Raw genomic sequence first — 17,037 nt, 5'->3', positions numbered from 1 at the left:
TGACTGGCATTTTCAGTTTGCCTGTAGTGTATGCTGGGGTATGTAATTGTGTGTGCTTGTGCCCAACGATGGATTACACCATCCTTGGTGTACCCTGTTTTGTGACTCATGTTCCCTTGGATAGGCTCTAGGTGACCGCACACGCAATATAAGCGAAGGAGGGATAGAAGAGAGTATGTATTCAAAACACTGCTAGGTTTCTCTAGGAGTTTGTGGACAACAATGCATATTAGGAAGGGTGCTTATTTTACTTCATAGACATTATGTGCAGGATATGATTCTTATACTTAAGATGCATTAAATATCCACATATACAGTGTGTTTACAGACAGTGATCTGATATAAATTATGTAATCTGATCAAATATTGTTGATTAATTAGAATATAATGCATTTGAGCACACAATCTTTTTACAGGGAACATGATTACATTTAAGATTAATGAGTCATAGTCTATTCATTTGTAATGTAGCGAGTGTGACTGTGGTAGCTTTGACTGCAGCTGAGATAACGCGAGGTTGTCTGTTTTTCATATTTCCGTTTTATTTTCTTTTTTTCCTGTCCCTGCGACAATGTTAGCCTTTATAATTCTAATTAGGAAGTCTTTTATTGCCATAGATCAAATAAACATGATGATAATAAAGGTTACAACGGCCGTGGGAACTTTCGAGTGCTAAGTGAAAAAAAAAAAAAAAAAAAGCCGAGATTGCACAGATGATGCATAAAAGTTCTCTGACAAATTAAAGGAAAAAGAAACAAGGCCTCCTTCGCATACAGTAGGTTCTTAGGAACTGTCCTGGAGAGACAAACACCGTTCTTCCAAATGCCATTCCTACTACTGGTGAATAACCCTGTTTTGATTTGCCGTGATCCTTCCACTGTAAGGGGGCGAGTTGAGTCGAACTTTGACAGAAAAATGCTCCATACAATCATAAGACACACCATTTTTTTTCTTTCATATTTAATTCATCTCTGTATGCAGGATAATGAGCAAAACACTATTACTGCAAGTAAAAAAGCAAAGCACTTAATTAGACTATTCATTTTTAATAATAAAAGAACTACTAGTCAGTGAAGCGTTCTTTTTTTTTTTTATTTTTTATTATGCAGCTAAATGAAAATATCAGAATCAGAAAGCATATATAAAATCTAGTTTATGTGTGCCATTAAATTTCCTCTAATCTACACTTGACCAGCCATGCACATGTGTACACACACACCCATGAGACACACACTTGCAGAAGTCCATCACGGTGCATTCCAGCTCGGATAGGGAAGGAAATGTGCAGCCCACGTCTCTGCATTCTGCTCATAGTTAATCTGCGTGCTGAATTAACGTTTGACAGAATATCTTTTCTGATTTTCTTTTTGTTCATTCATTCAGTTGCATTTACTGTACACTAAACTTCCTCATTGCTTGTGGCCATCTACATGTATTCATTTTAAGTTATTTTTCAGTTGTTTAATTAGGTCCCAGGCACTATGACATTGGCACAATGATGCCATGACTATGATGTCATCACCATCGATCTCATAATACTGTTTTAATAGTGCTTAAGTCTCTCTTGTCCACCCCCCCAATCATCCAGGCATCTTTTGGGCAAGAACTCACGAAAAACGGCAAATTGATTGGAATCTGCGTATGGCGCCAGGCCTTCACAGGAGATTTTGATGCATAGTTCTTACACACTAGAAAACTCGGTACACGGCTAGATCACATTGAGCTAAACAATTTTCACTTTGCATGTCATGGGCTCACAAAGTCAGATATTTTGGATCATTTGCAAAAAGGTTTATGACATCGGCTCATACACACATTACACATCCTACACACATCACACACTTACTGTACACAGCCTAAACACACATTATACACACACAAACTATACACACACACTACACATCCTACACCCACACTATACACACACTATATATCCTACACGTGCATGCACATGCATATACACATACACATATATAAACATACACATACGTACGCACACGTACACACACATGCACACGTGTACACCCATATACACACATATACACATTACACATCCTACACAAACGATAACCAGCCCAGGTGGTGCGTCCGGTGGCAATGCCACAGGTTCTTGAGCCCGCTCATTGTTGCTTACAATTATATTTCTTTATTGGTCACACCAATCCTTAGAGAAATCTGTAACCTCAGAACATGGGAAGTGCTACAAGGATCATTATTACCATAAGAAATAACAGAAAATATCCATGCATCCACAGTCAACAGGAACATCCTCTTTATCATGGCTACACTTTATTTAATTGACTTTAATGACTAATGTAATGTAAGGCCAATGTTATCAAATATAATTATTTTAATTGTATGTAAATGGATTTTGCCTGTAAATGTACTGCAGTTCTTGTTAAAAATCTTTCTTTTTTTTGTTTTATAGGCAGCCATTAACGGTGTGATACCACAAGAGAATGGCATCTTGCAAAGGTACTATTGACACACATTTGACTAAGTTTTCTTTTTTTTCTTCTTTTTTTTTCTTCCTTTCTTTTCAATAATTGATATTAGTATTGGGTCACTACAGAGGCAGAGTAGCAGAATAAAGTGTAACAACTTTAATGAAGGCTGTGTATGAGCATCTGTCTACAAGAAATAACACAGCATTTAATTAAATCTGACCAGATGGGGTGACTCACTGTCAAAATAGGTTGTTACTATTTGCATGCATGAGAAATTAAATTGTCCTTTACTTAAATATGGCAGCGGTTATTTTTTCCCTCTTTCTTCTTAATGTAATAACATCCAGCTTTAGCCTTTGATTCTAAGTTAACTAGTTGATCCATGGTGTTCTCTAATCACTGTCCACACTGTATTTTTCCAGTGATTGAAGTAGACTCTCTGTGATGTTATCTTAAAAGATGATCTAAAGCGTGAGCCCGTTAGTGCTCCACATTAGTCTCTTTGTTGGGTCCTTGAACATTGGAATCACGTGTAGGAGGACATGAGCGCAGCAGATATATAAAGCAAGTGGATAAACGTTTAGGCAGTAGGGTAGAAAAAATATATACTACCAAGACCGTGAAAAGGAGGGGAAATGTAATCGTTGGCCCAAAGCTGTGGAACTCGCCTCCACTTTCCCTTTCGGAAGTCTGCTGTTGATTAATTGCCCTCATCTTCAACATGTCAGCACCAAAATAAGGGGAAACATACGCAGCCGATTTGCTGTGGGCGTTTATATGATGGTCAGTTGATAATCTTGTTAATGGTGAGGAACGAACAACAAAGTGGCAAGACTTTTAACAGACTTTGATCTGATGTGGTGAGCTGTTAGCTTGCTGGAGCAGGTCACACTGTACTGAACTGGCATAACTCATAGTTGCATACAGTACGCTGCCCGGCCAAAAAAAGTTGCACACTCCAAGATTTCATTGACAGCCTTTACCTTTAATTGCAGTGATTATTTCTTATGTCGGATTTCCATTTTCCTTAGACATCAATAGTGAGAATAACAACTGAATAGAAAACCGTAACAAGTATGGTGGTGAATTTATAGGTAAAAAATTATTACTAATTTTTCCAGAATCACTATTTAAACATTTTTAGTCCTGGAATATGCCTGTTCCATTAGGGAAGAACTCCATAGATGGGATAACCTAGTCATTCATTACAGTAATCATCTCGCTTCATTTATTGCCATATAACGTGCTGAGCCTAGACCTGACCAACTGAAGCAACCTCAGATCATAACCCTTCCTTCAGAGGATTGTACATCGGGCAGCACGCAGTATGTTTGCTTCATGTGCTTCCCTTTTTACTCTGACACCCATCAACCTGGAATAGGGTCAATCTGAACTCATCAGACAACAAGACCTTTTATTGCTCCAAAGTCCAATCTTTAGGCTGCCTTACATATTAATTACATGTGCTTTGTTCCTGATCTCAATAGTCTAAATGTGATTTCTTCTGTCAGTTTTTTCAGTACATCTTTACTGAGCTGTTAAGTGATCTCCATTCATGTTTTTTTTTCCCCTGAAAAAAAAGAAATATCACAAAGTTGAATGTTTAGTACAGTCTTTACAGGTTGTCATAATGTGTTTGGACAGTTCTTAATCCGATTTCAATAATTTCAAATCTCAGTAATTTTTTTTTTTCGGTGCTTGATTCAGCCCAATAATTTGACCCTTCTGAAGTGGTGATTTTTTCTTTCTTTTTTTTTTGGCTGGACAGTGTATAAATATTTGCTCTTTACAGCTTCCTTATTTTTCATGGTGACTGTTTGAGTTAAACCACAAGTTTTTCAGGCCCTTGTCAGTGGAAACATTAAGCTTGGCTCTGTTGCTCGACAAGATGATTGTATACTTTTCCCTGTGCTCTGAAAGGTTATGTGAGCACCCTCATTGGTACAGTCATGAACAACATAACTGCTGCCACCTGAAATTAGAAATGCAACAAACTCTTTCTCAGCCGTTTTGACAGTTTGTTTTGCATTTCTTTTGAGGCTGAATAAGCATTCCTCTACAGTTTTGTTTTAGAAGAGAAATGGACAACAGCAGTAACAAACAGGAATTGAAACTATCGACGACAAAAGCAGTCTGTGTGAGGGCCTTGTGTCCTCAGTCTGTGTCTCTCTCCAACGGCCAGTGCTCATGAATGCAGCCAAGTCTTAAGAACAGATATATTCAAGCACTACACACTCTGTCTGACGGTTTAATTTGTGTGTGTCTGTTTATGTATGTGTGTGTGTGTGTGTGTGTGTGTGTGTGTGTGTGTGTGTGTGTTTATGTATATGTGTGTGTGTGTTTATGTATGTATGTATGTGTGTGTGTGTGTGTGTGTGTGTGTGTGTGTGTGTGTGTGCGCGCGCGTGAGCGAAAAGGTTCTGGGCACGGGAACGTGCTTTTTTTTTTTTTTTTTTAAGGCCCATAATTATGAATGGAGTCTGGCAGCACGACGTCCAGCCATCTCCTTTAGTTGGAGGCTGGCACAGTGCTGCAGGCTGGAGGGTGGCATGGCTTGCTGAAGTGACCCCATTGAGGTGTTTGCTGCCAGCTGGCTCCAGACTCTGAGCTCTGAGGCCTACGCTTCCCACTGCCAAACTTTAGGTGGGTGGAGGCTGCCATCTAGGTGCACACAATGGAACAACCGTTTTTGGATTCGTTTTTTTTTTTTGTTTTTAAGGAGCAAAAAGTTTAAATAGATTCTTTGATAAGCTTGAAGTGGGCAGTTGAACAGCGGTCAGTTGGAGATCATTTACACATCACGGAGCTGTTACTTTTATATATTACAAAGCTTCTGTTCGTGCTTTGATCCTGAGCTCACATTCCATATAAAGAAATATACTGATCGGTGTATATATGTGTGTGTATGTATATATATATATATATATATATATATATATATATATATATATATATATATATTTTTTTTTTTTTTTCATATACTGATCAGTATATTTATTTATATATATAGAGGATATATAATCAGTAACTTAATTTCAGTGTACAAGGGTTGTCCATTTTTGCTAATTTAAAGGAATGTGTGTAATTATTACTTGTACGCCAGCAGCCTTATACTGGCCACAGTTTGTTTGACCTTACTGTTATTGGATTAACTTCCTCTATTGGGCAATTACATTTTTCAATCTGATCAAAATCGTTCTGATTAGAGAGTCCAACTTAACAATTTCTATGGACATTGGTCAAATAAGATTCGTGTTTAAATAGTTAAAGCATCAAGTCATAATATAACTTTATTGACATGTTCAAAGTGGTTCTGCCCAATGTGAAGCGCTTAATTTGACAAAAACATAACTAAAGGAAAAGGTTAGTTATTTAGGTTAGTTAGGTTGCTCTTCTCATCTTCACTGACAAATGCCGCCTTCTGTATTATGGTAGATCCGCTATATTTGATTCTCTTCTATGATTGATTAGATGTTTTACTATTAGTAAAATGCAAACCCCTTGCAGTGCCCCTAACTCTGTTAGAGAAAGAGTGGGTGAAAGTCTGAAGTAATTGCTGGTAGTTGTTCTCACTGACATACTGATCAGAAATAGAAGCAAATTGTCCATCCTGGAAACTCTTCACTTTACCTAATGATGTTAGGTTGCCCCATCCCTCCAAAACATGCACAGCAAGCATATATTTATTCCCAATGGTTGGATCAAGTGTTTGCATGGTTAATATTTTGCTAATGATTGGATTATCAAAGGTTTACACCCTTCCAAAAAAAAGTTAAATCAGGCTGTTTCAAATGAGGTGTTCAAATAAAGCAATTATATTTAGATTAGTATATTTTTACAATTATTAGAAAAATATTAGGGTCCATAATAACACTTGGGTCCTTTCTTTTCTGTGCACTAACAGGAGGCATACTGTATGATCATTATCCAGATTACAGCTTGAACATCTTTACAGTGAGAGTGTATGTGTTTTATGAGCCAAAGCACTGCGTTTTTCATGTAGAGTTAGGCGATATAGTGGTGTTGGTATTTCCATCAAGTATAAATTATACTCATCAGCCTCTTTTCTTTTTTTTTTTCTTTTTTTTATAAACTCACTTCTTTGAAGGTGGGATTCTGCAAGGTATTTCGAAATTTCCTTTGAGCTTGTGATCCATGTTTATGCGATTGCATCACAGAATTGTTGCAGATTTGTGAACCCAGTTTTGGATGACTTTGGGACATGGTGGATTATAATGCTGGAAGTTGCCTGATTGTGGCCATAAAAAAAATTGAGGCAACATTACAGAGCATTCAAATAATGCTGGATATGGATAAGAAGCCCAGTCTGTCTGTCATCGGTTAATTGTGTTGCTGCCAAATCCTTATGTTGTGGAAGGTGTTAAGATTCATCAGACTAGATGATGTTTTTCCGATCTTCCATGTTCAAACTAAGTTCTCATTACCAGTCTGAAGTAACTCAATTTTCACACAGATCTAATTTTTTAGGCCTCTCTGAATGCACACATCGGATTTCCTTCATCTCAGTCACTTTCTTATGTGGTCCTTGATTAGACGCATATCTGATATGCGGTGACGCGACTTGAATGAGGATGGGGAGATCGGAGTTTAAGACTTTTTGCCTCTCCATCGTAGTCTGACAACACTGGCAATTGCAACTACACCGAGGTGCCTTCTTTCTTCTACTGGACCTCAAACAATACAGCTGAATAACTGCTGATCGTTCTAGAGCAAAATCCCAAACATATACGTGTGTGTGTGTGTGTGTGTGTGTGTGTGTGTATGTATGTGTGTGTATATGTGTGTATATATATCAGTATACACACACGCGCACGCTCACATTGAATAAAATAAATATTGAACACGTCACCATGTTTCTCACCAAATATATTTCTAGAGGTGCTATTGATATGAAATGTTGGTAACAACACACACACGAATAACACATGAATAAAGGGAAGTGCAAAATGGCATGGAAAGCCAAGACACCAGCAGAAATTAATCACGCAAATTAAGTCGCACAAATATGACATGAGCCATTGCAGAGGACAGACGCATCCACACCCTCATGACTTTCTGAGATATATAATAACAATTGTGAAAAAAAACTTGCAATTACAAAGCTTTCTTTTCATTTGTGTTAATGCAGGAAAAGATGCAATTATAAAAAAAAGAATGCTGTAAAGGCAGCACGTTGCATAGAGGTTAGCACTGTGGCATCCTGGATTTGCAGGTTTGATTCTCACTTTGGGACTGTGTGCATGGAGTTCGCATTTGCTCTTTGTGCTTGGTGGCTTTCCTAGTAGTCCTAATACAGGCAGAGTAAACTAATTGGCGTTCCCAATTTGCCCATAGTGTGTGAATAAGTATCTGTGCTTGTGTGCCCTGAAATGGATTGTTCCTGCCTCGTGCCCAAAGTCTCCTGGGATAGACTCCAGAATTGCTGCGACCCTCTACAAAATAAGTGTTAGAGACAATTTAAATGGCATTAAATTAAACCATGCATCAGCTAAGCATTTCATTTAAATATTTTCATTCTTACAGGATAATAAATCCAGCACTGATCTGATTTTGAAATATAATCAGACATGTAGAATGTATTTCAATTGTATAAAAAGTTCACAAGCACTTGCACACTTCATGCTTTTCTTGCTGGCCATGGTGTGTAATGCTGATGTACACTTGGGCAAGTGTGCAGGGAAATGGGACAGAGCCGCTGGGCTTCCTCTTTCTCAGGCTGTTTAATAGCTGATAAACTCGGGGCAGCTATTAAACTCGTTTATCAGCCATTAAAGAAAATGATACAGTGGAAGATATTGATATTAAAGTTACATTACCTTTAGACTCCAATCAGATCTTACCTAATTTATGATTGTGTTGGTAAGAGTGTGTTACACAGAATGTAATGACCGTTATGAAATTGGTGGAAAGTACTGTTGTTGTGGGTTTATATTTATGTGCCCTGGGTGCCCAAGGACCATAACGTCTTTAACCTTTGGTATTATAATAAGGTGGAATAAACCCATTCTTTGTGCACAGCTTCTGGCACCCTGCTCCTTTTCTCCGTGCGATATGTGCTGACCCTAGAAGAGAAGAGAAGAGCTTTTGTCCTAACCGCTGCCACAGAAAAGACATTATTTACTGCTACAGGGGGATGGGGGCTTGGGGGAATTCTACCATCAGCCATCGAGTGAGAGCAAGAGAGAGGCAGAAAAAGCTGTTTTGTGTCTCCAGACACAAACAGTATGAATAGAACGGAGTTAAAAAAAAAAAAAAACTCAGAGAAAGAGATTTCCTCTATGCTAAACAATTGAACTTTTGTTGAGCTCAGCACATATTATCCCTGCAGTAAAGGTTGTTTACATTGACTTTGGATACTGTTTGGATAGTTGCGCTGCTGCCATTGTGAACACGGGGACAGAGGCAGCAAGTTTTTCTGCTTTCTTGTACTGTTCAAATACCTCTTCACTCGTTTCTGATAATCCGTTAGTGACATTTTTGCCAAACCAAAATGAGGGGAACTTGCTGAAGAATATATCTATCTATCTATCTATCTATCTATCTATCTATCTATCTATCTATCTATCTATCTATATATATATATATATATATATATATATATATATATATATATATATATAATATATTTACATATAAATTTTTTTATTTCTTTTTTTAACAGATTTTGGGAAGTATTTATAGGAAAAGCAAATGTGTCATTTTTTTTCTAGTCTGTTTATTGTGCTGCTTAGCTGATTGCTAGGACAGTTACATGAATGATCAGGTGCACAGGTATTCCTCATAAATTGAGCAGTAGGTATAGGGGAAAATGGGTGACTTAAAGTCTCTATTCATGTCTCTATTAATGAACGTCTTCAATATTAAAGTTATTGTTATAAATTGTGTCCTCTGCAGCAATTTTAGCAGTGAGGGCTCACAGACGAGTCCGTTAGGAGCCAACAGCCAGTCAGCAGCAACGGAACCTTCAGCCACGTCGTCACCATCCTCACCACCGTCATCCTCCTCCTCTGCCTTCTGCCCTGTCCTGCCCTCCCGGCAAATTATAGAGCGGCAGCCACGCATGCTCAATTTCCGCGTTGAGTACCGCACACGCTCAGTAGATGTGGTACTAGAGGATAGTAGCACAGTGGGTGAGTATAGGAATGTGCACCCTTGCACACAAACTGATGCACCTAAATAGGGATATATGTATTTGATATGGCTCTATTATTTGAAAAATAAAAATAAAATTGCAATTACTTTGACACATATCGTGATGACTACTAAATGTTTAAAAAATATAAATAATAATAATAATAAACAAATACTTTAATTATTGACTTAATGGATGCTGTAGAGACATGCCTCAAAGAGCGTGAGATCCCCCAGGGTCCCAAGGGGAACCCCATTCATGGGAGTTTTTAATGTTATGGCTGATCGGTGTAAATTCATGCATATGTATATACTAATTTGCGATTAGATAATTGCACAGGTTTATACTGTGCTGAAGGAATTCATTTATGTTAGAACGTAAAAATATGTAGGCAACAAAAGCATGATAATCCAAAATATATTTTGCATTTTCAATTCTCCAAAGTAGCCTCCTTCTGAAGAAGGTGCTTTGATGACAGATTTTCACACCCTTGGTATTCTCTCAGTCAGCCTTCTGAGGTAGTCACCTGGAATGGTTTTACAACATGATTTTAAAGAGGTTTTCCAAGAAGTGTTGAGCACTTGTTGGCTGCTTTCCTTCACTCTCTGATCCAACTCATCCCAAATCATCTCAGTACTGAAAATATAAAATCACAAACAAAAACTCAACTCTAGCTGTAATGTGAGGCTTAATTAATGACAGTCTAAAATGTGATTTGGAGGATGATTTTAAGAAAAAAAAAAAAAAAAGACTCTGTGTTTTCCACCCTAATATAATAAATATGCACATTTTTGGTAGGACCCATTTTTCTAACTTTTGGATTTTGCAAAAAAATAAAATAAAACATTATAAGCATTTATCATCGCAATATCACAGCCTGCACTTTGTTTTTGTTGCCCACGCACCTTGTAATACTTTCATGCTCCTATGAAGAGCTTCCTGTGCTTACAATGAATTTAAGTTCTCAGAAATAACAAATACTCTGTGGTTTTTCTGAGTAGTCTCAGCTTAAGAGTCCTAATGATCCTAAAATACGGTTCCATCTTCGGCAAACATTTATATTAGTAACGGACTAATGTCAATTTTGTTATTAATTATCAGTAATTGAATAGTTTGTATGCTCATCGGCTTTCTGGTTATGAAATGGAAAGAGAGGCTGGCATGGGAATGGGTGTCTATTGGAACTAACGCCCTACTTGAATGTTCTAAACTGTAACTAAACTGATTGAAACCGATGTGCTGACATTCTGGAATGTGCTGTTATATCAACTTTGGGTTGCTAAAGCTTTATGGAAGTTGTATAAAGTAAATATGTACATGTAAGTATCAAGTATTATTTTAAATTATTATATTGTGTTTATTAAGTGTACATGTATAATATACTATATATACATACATATACTGTATATATTTTGACACTAGACACAAAATGCCAAATATTTAGCTATTAGCTGCTGTTTAACCTAATAAACAAATCAACATTAAAAATCAAACAAACAAAAAAAGTCATAATCTTACAGTGCTATGGTTATAAGGTAAGTATGTTAGAATCCAGTCCTTACTATTAATTCCTACTAATTTAATTACATTTTTTAAAAAAGTTTTCACTTGGATTTAACACACACAGTATGAAGTTCTCTCAGACCAGTAACACAGATACAGTGGCATTCGGCTAATGTGGGTTATTTGGTGAGAAGGGCATAGTGACGCGTATTGTGAACATTCTTGGTGATGCATTTTGTTTGTGTTAGTGTTTCTCTGAATCAGAGCAGCTTCAGCAGGGTGTAATTATTTTGCTACTGACTTGAGTCAGAGCGCTGTGGTTTCAGTTGGTTTCAGACAAATGCATTGACTGATTCTACGAAGTGTGTTCAAGTCAAACTGGGAATTGTTGTATCATGAGCAGAACAGTGGCATAAAGCTGATTGACATTTAGAGAAGACTTTAGGCACAGTGGGGTAATTAGGCTATTAGACATGAATGGGGCAAATGTTTTAAAGATCGCCACACATCTGTGAATGACAACCCACTTCAGTCAATCCTGAGAACATTCAGTGAGTGGAAACACTAAACCTTTGAAAATCAGCGGATACAAATGAACAAATTGAACAAATTGTCGCCAATTTGCGAAAGAGATGCATGTGTCTCTGGAAACTGTACACACAAACATCCACAAACACCTGCATTTCTGGAAGGTGAGTGCACGTTGGATAGCGAGAAAGTTTTCTACCTTTGACTGGCACAGAAGTTTTTCAATCCGTTAAAGAAACGTTGCCTTCAACGTTGTTAAAGAAACGTTAAGATAAAACTACTTTTTGCTAAATGAAAAGTCCACTTTTTTTTTTTTTTTAGTTTTGCTTTGTTGTTTTGTTCTGTTTTCTAAAATGAAAAGAGTAAGAGCTCATGTTCTATTTTTGTTTCATGAAATGTTTAACATGAAACAAATAGTCAAAGCAAACTCTATACTTCAATCTCCTAATTGCCCTGCAAGTTTTCAAGAGACTTGGACAGTTATTGATCTGTGAAGTTACCAGCATGATAGTTTGACGTGATGGGGGGAGGGGGGGGGCTGCATTTCTTTATTTAGGTGGATAGGAACCTAGGGCAAAGGCTGCACTAAACTTGCCTTAAGGAGTAATTTACAGATCACAACATTATTATTGAGAACCTCAGTGGATTGGACATATGACGGCTTAATATTGTATTTTGCAACTTATTGTGATAAGTGATGTACATGGTACGCAAAAAATAGTGGCCTGTCAGGTGATTGTTTGAAAACCACACAGGCAGCCAGACATCCTCTAAAATTCAATTCACTTGCAGTGCCTTCAGTTTTACAAAGAGCCTAGAATATTTGTCGCTCTTGGTAAAATGTAATATTTTATGAATGAAAAAATCGGATATTTTCCTGCAGTATTGCGCTGTTCATTCATTTAACTCAAGCCTGTTTTGAGGAAACAGCACAACCTGTGTTAAAATTTTCATTAATACTTCTGCCATATTGCCAATATACAGTTATTGAAGCCTGTATGTCTCTTGCCGTTTAAGTATCGGTGTACACGCTCTATTAAAAAGACATAATGAAAGATTAATGCTTATTTGACATAAGGCTTTTAACTTCCCTACCGGATCCACAGCTTCACTGAGAATGAATGAGAGTGTGGGGGCGGGTGTGTTTTGCACAGATTAATAGACCTCTCAAACGTGCAGCTTGCCAGTCTCTAAATCAAAAAGACTTAACCTTTTAAACTTGCATATCAGTGCCAACTGGAATATATATTGTAAATAAGCTATAAGTATAAAGTTCTTTGTGATTATTTGTATTTATTTCTGAAGTTTGTTGTTAATAAGTCTGGCTAGGTTGCTATGATTTCCTTGTCCAGCTGTCAGCTTAGTTGCAAGAGTTACTTTCTTTACTTCTAATTCTCTGAGATTACTTCATTGTGATGAGTATAAATCAGATTGAAGTTTTTTTTAGCCTTTGTGATGGCAGGTTGTGTGTTTTTCATCGCAACTGTCATCGCCTTGAATGGAACGTTAATTCTTTTTGACACAATGGGTAATCAAAGAAATAATGCAGTAAACTTGTCAGTGACAGTTGAAGTTGAAACCACAGAAAATCAACACGGTGTTTAATTATAAGGTCAGTTCTTCTCACAGATGACTACATTGTATTGGTTATGAATAAAGGTGTGTTATAAATAAACTTGTGTATAAGCTCAAAATAGTAACTATATAATAACTGTTATATTACTGTTTCTGTAATACAGTAACTAGTAATTTAGTCCACTCTATATCGTCTGTAAAGGATGATTCTGCCCCCTTCTGGTAGCGCTACGTAATTGATATTGAATTTGAGTTACTCAACATGTATTTCCTTTTTTTTACAGGTGATATCAAAACGTTTTTGGAGACAGAGCTTCAGATTCCTGTGTCTAAAATGCAGTTAAAAGGCTGGAAGAGTGCAGATGTGTCTGACAGTGTGAGTTTCTTTTGGTCTTAAGCTGTAGTTATAACCTGTTATAAACCTAACTAACCTTTTTTCAGACAAAGATTAAGGCCATTGACTCTGCTGTGTTGAAGACTTTTGGGATTTCACTGTAAATCCAGAATTAACAGCTTATTGAACATAGCTTGCAGTTAAAGCATTAAGTTATAAAAGCATAATTTTTTTTTTCTCAGTTAGATAAAATCTTTTTGACTGTCTTGTGCGTTTGTGTAGATTGTACACACAAATATTGTGTAGAATTAGGATTTACAGCATTATTTAGTAGTATGCCATAGATGCTTGACCACCTCACTTTTATAAAATTTTCATAACCGTTTCTATTTCTGTGATTGCTCTGCTGCATGTTTCTGTTAAGTTTAGGTTTACTTTTTGCCCTTATAGACAATACTGAAGAGTTTACACCTTCCCAAGAACAACAGCCTGTATGTGTTGACCCCAGACATCGCTCCCTCTGCCAGCAGCAGTCAGAGCAGGTATGTATGTACAGGTGGGCCTGGGAATTTATCATAGTTATCACTTTAATATAAAACATTGTGCTTAAATAAACAAATGGTCTACTCGACAATAAACCTTTTCAAGAAATATTATTTATGCGAGAAAATAATGTACTGCTTAAATCATATGCTTTTACACTTATTGGACTCAATTTGGTTATCCGTAGCCCTAGTTTCACCAACATGAAGTGTTTCTCTTACATGACATCAGTTAATTACATAAATTCACAGATTGAAATCAGTATGATGTAAATACAGCAAAATGGAGTAGTTAATATTAAGGAAAAGCGAATGTTGTACTTCAAATATTTTTATGGAAATTTGTGATTGTTGAGCCACAAAGAATCTAAGGTCTGTTGAAAAAGTCTTTGTCTATATATATCTCTAACTATCATTTCTTTAAAAGGTGTATTTTCCTCATTACAACAGGAGGATAATGTGCAGTATGTCACAGTTAGAGATGCCACACACTATAGACTTTCTGTGAACAGTGAATCAAGTTCTATGTCGTAATGTGTTTTTACATTTTTTTTTATTACATTTTAATTGTATAGTGCCTATAGATAGGCACTAAAACTAACCTTTAAATAAGTTTACATGGTGTAACAGAATTTTCACCAACATCCACAGTCAGCTTTTATACACTACCAGTTAAAAGTTTGGTCATACCTTCTAATTCCATGGTCTTTCTTGATTTAAAAAAAAAATAATCTTTCTAAATTTTAAAACAATGTTGCAGGCATCCAAAATGTGCAATAATCTTCGTTGAACAGTTGATATTGAGATGTGTCTGCTACTTATGCTCTGTAAAGTCTTTATAAAAGTCTGTTAATTGATTCTTTTTGAGGCTGGTAACTCTAAATGAACCTCTCCTCTGCAGTAGAGGTGAGTTTATGTCTTGTTTTTCTGGGATGGTCTCCATGAGAGCCAGTTTCATCATGGTGCTTAATGGGTTTTTCAAATGCAATGGACAATATCCTTGCAAGAACTTTTCCAGAAGGCTGACATTCGTGTCTTAAAATAACAACTGACTTTTGTTGTTGTTCTTTTAAGTATCTAATGCCATTATGAGGTATTTTATAAATTTAAAATGTCTTGTTCTATATTGTTTGGATTTATCTTTTGTACCATAGATTTATTTAGACTTTGTGTAAGTATACACAGTATTCAAAAATGCTGCAATGTCTTTTTGCAGCTAATGAACTCTCTCGCAGCAACTCAACAATTTAAGTAAATAATCTGTATTTGTTTAGAACGCGTTACTGATCAAAAGCTTTTAAATATCATCTATTTAAAAAAAAAACACACCCAAGAGGACATCTTCATACTAACTGCATTCTCCTTATTTACAGATGATGAAAATGATCTATTGATTTAAATTCTGGTTAAACAGAAGTCCTTTAAAATTTAATGACAAATCTGTAGAGCATGAGAATGAAATGGGATATTTTGCATCAGTTCACTCAGCTTAGACAATGGTTGCCAAGGATCCTTTTGATCATCCTGTGCTTTTGGGAGAGACAGTCCCCTTTTTACAATTTGACATTAACACTACAATGTCAAGTGATTAATCAATTTTATTTTTTAGTTTAGTGGTCATCAGTTAGCGAGCCCACCAAAGGTTTTTATTGGCTGCTGTTCAGGAGTGTCATCAGGAACCATAGCTGTATAAGCAATCCATAACGATATATGCCATGAAACCCATTAATTTTTAAGTATTAAAGGATAACCTGTTAGCTTTTTATCCTGTCCTTTGAAAGTAGGGAATTATATGTAGTTCAGTCTTCACAAAAAATCAATTGCTGTACAAAGTCCTGCTGCAGGTAATTGGTTAGCATTAAGTTACTGGGGTGCTCTAATAGTTAAGGGCCGTTACACATTATTCAACACTAGATGGCAGTGTATGTTCATTTTAACGCACTTTAAAGGCCACTTATACGCAATAAAGTATCTACTTATCCTCTAAGCCTGGCTTTTGTATTTCATGAAGTGTAGCACAAATGAGCGCAAGTCATTTTGGTTTTGTATGAGAGAAGAAAAGAAAATAGGATTTTTTTTGTTTTGTTTTGCAATAATCATAAATGTGTGCTGTAACAACACGTACTGCACAATCCCTGTCCTTGCAAGAGAGACAGTCAGTGTTGCATCACTGAACACTTTTGTGATGCTTTCTGCAATAGGTCACATTCTGAATCATGTTTGTTTGTATCCAAACTGTCTGGGAGAAGAGCCAAAAAGCAATTCCTCTGTCCCAATTGTCAGCTATGTCGATATTCCTTGAATTTTGTGATTAAGCCGTCTCGTATCAAATCAAGGACACACAGACTCATTAATGCAAACAATACACTATGTATATAGGCTCAACATTTTCACTGGCTTAAATTTAATTGGAAAATTGACTGATAAGCAGGTTCATGGGTGCGACATGTTTCCTCATGGTGGAACTAAAATCATTTAGTAAACAATTTGACCTTTTCCTAAAAAAAAAAGTAAAAAAAATTAATTGGTAATTTTGGCAAAATCAAAAGGTCCCAAAGACCACAGAACAAAATTGATCATAACCGTCTTTCACACTGTCTAGCTAAGTCAAGAACATTCTGTACGAAGTCGGTATATCATTATCATAGTCTACAATCTAGAAGCACCGTTGTAAATACAAAGGGTTCCCCTCAACATTAGTCAACATTTAACATAAAAAAAGAAAACAGGAAGTACAAATTAGACCTTGATAGAAAACTAAGTACAAGTAAGCCTGCCTAGTTCTTGAACAAGATTATTTGGACAGAGGAAACAAATATAACATTGTATGGAGAAGGAAATGAAGGGCTCATGAGCCAATTTATACCGCTTTATCTGTCAAACATAGTGAGGGCAGTGTTATGGCGTTATGTATAGCTGTTAATGGAACTAGGTAACTGGTCTTGAGGATGAGAC

The 17,037-nt window shown here is 36.5% G+C and overlaps 1 protein-coding gene across 2 annotated transcripts in view; it reads left to right on the top strand.

Annotated features, from left to right (window-relative positions):
• faf1 (Fas (TNFRSF6) associated factor 1) overlaps positions 1-17,037 on the top strand; it is a 76,000-nt gene that overhangs the window by 7,122 nt on the left and 51,841 nt on the right. For both annotated transcript variants that reach the window (XM_053503615.1, XM_053503617.1), the window contains 4 exons: positions 2,429-2,475; positions 9,363-9,598; positions 13,491-13,582; positions 13,991-14,082. In XM_053503615.1, the coding sequence (XP_053359590.1) occupies positions 2,429-2,475; positions 9,363-9,598; positions 13,491-13,582; positions 13,991-14,082 (467 nt within the window). The remainder of the gene's footprint in view (positions 1-2,428; positions 2,476-9,362; positions 9,599-13,490; positions 13,583-13,990; positions 14,083-17,037) is intronic.

Source organism: Clarias gariepinus, chromosome 9 (assembly GCF_024256425.1).
Source record: "Clarias gariepinus isolate MV-2021 ecotype Netherlands chromosome 9, CGAR_prim_01v2, whole genome shotgun sequence".
NCBI lineage: Eukaryota > Metazoa > Chordata > Actinopteri > Siluriformes > Clariidae > Clarias > Clarias gariepinus.
This window is presented reverse-complemented; position numbering and strand designations above follow the sequence as displayed.